At 43.9% G+C, this 4127-nt stretch overlaps 1 protein-coding gene across 14 annotated transcripts in view; it reads right to left on the bottom strand.

Annotated features, from left to right (window-relative positions):
* The window catches only part of LOC105297071 (protocadherin gamma-C4), a 159371-nt gene that overhangs the window by 86356 nt on the left and 68888 nt on the right, over positions 1–4127 (bottom strand). Inside the window, exon 2 of one of the 14 annotated variants that reach the window (XM_023534865.1) lies at positions 436–458. The exons of 12 other annotated variants lie outside the window; for them this stretch is intronic. In XM_023534865.1, the coding sequence (XP_023390633.1) occupies positions 436–458 (23 nt within the window). Of the gene's footprint in view, positions 1–435; positions 2752–4127 lie in introns of those variants that run through there. One more of the 14 variants, XM_023534859.1, reaches the window with a different exon arrangement.

Genomic DNA, 4127 nt, shown 5'->3' with positions numbered 1-4127 from the left:
GAAGATCAGGTGACTCTTCCGAGAGTCCGCAGTGAGGGACACTTCGTGGGAATAGGTCTGCAGGAACGCCTGCACCCCGTCCACACCCACAAAGTGCGAAGCCGGCAGACTTGCCAATCCGCCTCCCGAAGCCTGGAGTAGACGTGATGTGCGCCAGCACCTCAGTCTGAGCGCCAGCAGTACGATGACAAAGGCGAGGAAGACACAGGAGACTGAGGCCACCGCCACCACCAGATACAGTGTGAGGCCAGAGTCCTCAGGGTTCGCAGAGGGTTTGAAGCTTTCCAGGTCGGCCAGGATGTCTGGGATGCTGTCGGCTACAGCAACCGTGAGTGTGACGGTGGCCGAGAGAGGGGGCTGGCCGTGGTCCTGGACGGCCACTACCAAGCTCTGCTTGAGGGCGTCTCTGTCTAGCAGGGCCCGCACCGTCCGCACCTCACCCGTGTGCAGCCCCACCGCGAAGAGCCCTGGCTCGCTGGCCTTGAGCAGGCGGTAGGACAGCCAGGCATTCTGGCCTGAGTCTCTGTCCACTGCCACCACTTTAGTCACCAGGTACCCAGGTTCTGCAGAGTGGGGCGCCAGTTCCACACCGGTGGAACCATCAGTGGGGAGAGCGGGGTACAGGATCTCTGGCGCGTTGTCATTCTGGTCAAGCACGAACAAGGTCAGTGACACGTTGCTGCTGAGTGGTGGGTCTCCACTGTCTCTTGCCCTCACCTGCATTTGAAGATCTCGAAACTGCTCATAGTCAAAGGAGCGAAGAGCATAAAGCACACCTGTGTTGGAGTTGATGGAGACATAGGAGGAGAGAGGAGCCCCTTGGATGATGTCCTCAGCCAAGGAGTAAATCACCCGGGCATTCTCATTGCTGTCAGGGTCATTGGCTGTCACACAGAAGATAGAGGTACCTCTAAGGTTGTTTTCAGGGAGATAGACTGAGTAGGAGGTTTGAGAGAAGGAAGGTGGATTGTCGTTGATGTCAACCACATGCAGAGTGATGTGGATTTCTGTGGAAAGAGGCGGTGTTCCTCTGTCTGTTGCTGTCACTGTGATATTATATTCAGAGGTTTTCTCTCGGTCAAGAATTTGGGATGTCAACAATCTATAATAATCTTCTACTGACTTTTTTAACTGAAAAGGTAGACTCTCTTGGATGGAACAGACCACTTGGCCATTCTTCCCAGAGTCTCCATCATGAGCATTGAAAAGAACGATTACTGTTCCTTGAGGAGCATCTTCCCTCACTGGACTAAACAAAGATGTAACAATCACTTCGGGTCTATTGTCATTTACATCTTCCACTGAAATGTGCGCTTTAGTCCACCCCTTCAATCCCCCACCATCTTCAGCTTGTATTTCCATTTCAAAAAATGCACATTCTTCATAATCTAGACTCTTTGCTGTTGATATTTCCCCAGTATTTTCATCAAGCTGGAATAACGGAGATTGTTTCTCACTAATTTTCCAGAATTTATATGTCACTTCTCCGTTGGCTCCCTCATCCGGGTCGCTAGCTCTTACAGTAAGCAGCCGGGTGCCCAGGGGCACATTCTCTGGGACTGTCACTCGGTAAATCGGCTGAGCAAAAACCGGGGCGTTGTCGTTCGTATCCAATACTGTCACTTGGATGTGCACTGTGCTGGAGCGACGCGGCTCGCCGCCGTCGGAGGCGATGAGGACCAGGTGGTGAGCAGCCTCTTCCTCGCGGTCCAGGGCGCGCTCCAGCACCAGCTCTGGGGTGATAGTCCCGTCGTCTCCAGTTTGCACGTCCAGGGAGAAGTGGTGATCGGGGCTGAGCTGGTAGTTCTGCAGGGAATTCAAGCCCACATCCGGGTCAACAGCCTCTGGGAGTGGATAACGTGTGCCAGGCGCAGTGATTTCGTTAATCTTTACTTCCAGATTTTCCGCCTGGAATTTTGGGTTATTATCATTGATATCAGTGACTTCTATTTCTATTCCATAAAGTTGCACTTCGTCTTCAACCAGGACTTTAAAGTTAACCAGACACGGCGCGCTCTGAGCGCAGAGCTCCTCCCGGTCTATCCTGCCCGCGGTGACCAAGCTGCCGCTGCGCGGGTGCAGAGCGAAAAGCTGCGTCCTACCTCTGGAGACGATGCGGACTCCGCGCTCCGCCAGCTGCCGGAGCTGCAGCCCCAGGTCCTTGGAGATATTTCCCACGACATAGCCTTTTTCTGTCTCTTCAGGCACCGAGTAGCGGATCAGATTGGCCCGGGTCTCCCACATCCTTCTCAACAAAAGGCACAGCAGGACCAGTCTCCCAAGGTGCGGGCGATTCTTTGGAGCCGCCATTGTTGCTTCACTCGGATTTTTTTTTTCCTCAGAATGCTTCCTGTGCACGCTGACTCCTTAGGTTCTTTTCTCCTCCTAAAAATTATGGGTATATTTTTCCTTAAGAAACCAAGGTGTGTCCCAAGTTAAGAGGCTGAGTTTTGTTGCAGCCCAGAGTCGGTTTGTGGGACTTTGTGTAGTCGCAGATTCTAATATCCGGATGGAGCGCGGATGGAGCTTTTCTTAGAGTTGGTGAACAGCGGCGCTCAGAGTCCTAAATCGTTACTACACTCACTGAGATGTGCAATACAGATCTTGATCACAGCTGACTGAAAAAGAAAACACTACTCTCTTCTATGATTTTAGATTTCTCTAATTGTTCTTACATTTATATTTCAAAAGCAATTGACATTTGTGGATATCTTAGTTGGAAATGAAGTGGAATGAAATTTCTATTAGGTATATTATTAAATATATCAAATATATCAAATTAACACTCTAATTCTTGGTAGAATTTTGCTTTCTATTCTTAATTTTATAGATATATATGTATCTTAAATAATTTAAATTGAATGAGTACATATGATAGATTATTCACTTTTAAGTTTTTTTTATAAGGTTAATTATTTTGATAGTAAAATTCCTGGAGTAAAGTTTCCTTACAATTTTGCTTACAAAATAATTTTAATGAGGCAATAGAAATAGATTTTTCTCACCTAATATTGCTAAACTTAAAACGATTGGTTTTTAAATGTTATATATTTGTGACTGTAAAACTTTTATGCTATTAAAAATGTTTTTTTTTTTTTTTTTTAGTTTTCGGCGTGTATACATAATGCATGCACAGGCTATGGCATCCGGAAGAGTCAAATAAACACACTGAAAGGCAGGTTTTCATTTCAGTCTTTTCATCAAGAAATCATGCAATTTTAAGGTAATCTTACTCTTATTCTAAGAGTCACTTAAACTTAATTCAGGAAAAAGAACACAAGATATAAAACAAGTTATTACCACTAGAAAGTAAAAAGTGACATTATAAGCAATTTCAGCAGTTTGTAAAGATTCCCTTTACTGAAGGAAAGTTCATTTCCTTAGGGAAAGCAAGCAAAAAACTGATTCTTGTGAATGGCAACTTTGTATATGAATAAAATTAGTAGTTTTTGCCTTAAAATGGAAAACTCAGGATTCTCTTTTCACTCTACAGATATAAGGATGAGAAAACTTCTAGTCACTAATGTATAGTGCTTCAAATAATAAGACAAATCTAGTGACTTTTCTGCCTCTTTCTTCTTCAAAAAATGTAGGTCAGGAGTGATAGCAGTGTTAGAGGCAGTGGAATTTCCTCATCTTTTATCAAGTGTCTTCTTATAACTATAAAGAGGATAAGGAGAATTTTGCATTCAGGACATCATGATAGAACTTAAATAACGATTTCAACCTTCTGGTGAGTTTGTAGAGTGTTTCTCTGTCTTTGCCTCTATTTGTATCCTTTTCTCTGTCTCCCTGTCTCTTTCTCCTGCTCATATACACAAAACACACAGAGATTATTTTTCTTACGATTATAAGGGATTCAAAGAATCATGAATATGTAGACATAAGGAACTAGGTATGAAGAATAAATATAAGAAAGGGATAGAAACTGTACCAGTGAAATTAGTGAAGGATAATATCTAGTAGTAGTTTTTATGCTATAAATGGTCAATTCAATGATTGCCTACTTAAATTTAATGTTTACTTACATATAATAAAAATTTAAATAAATTAAAGAATGAGACAATGATTAAACTTCAGTAGCTTTGAAAAAAGGCAAGGAATTTGTACAACACTTTTGCTGTGAA

Source organism: Pteropus vampyrus, unplaced genomic scaffold, assembly GCF_000151845.1.
Source record: "Pteropus vampyrus isolate Shadow unplaced genomic scaffold, Pvam_2.0 Scaffold134, whole genome shotgun sequence".
NCBI lineage: Eukaryota > Metazoa > Chordata > Mammalia > Chiroptera > Pteropodidae > Pteropus > Pteropus vampyrus.
This window is presented reverse-complemented; position numbering and strand designations above follow the sequence as displayed.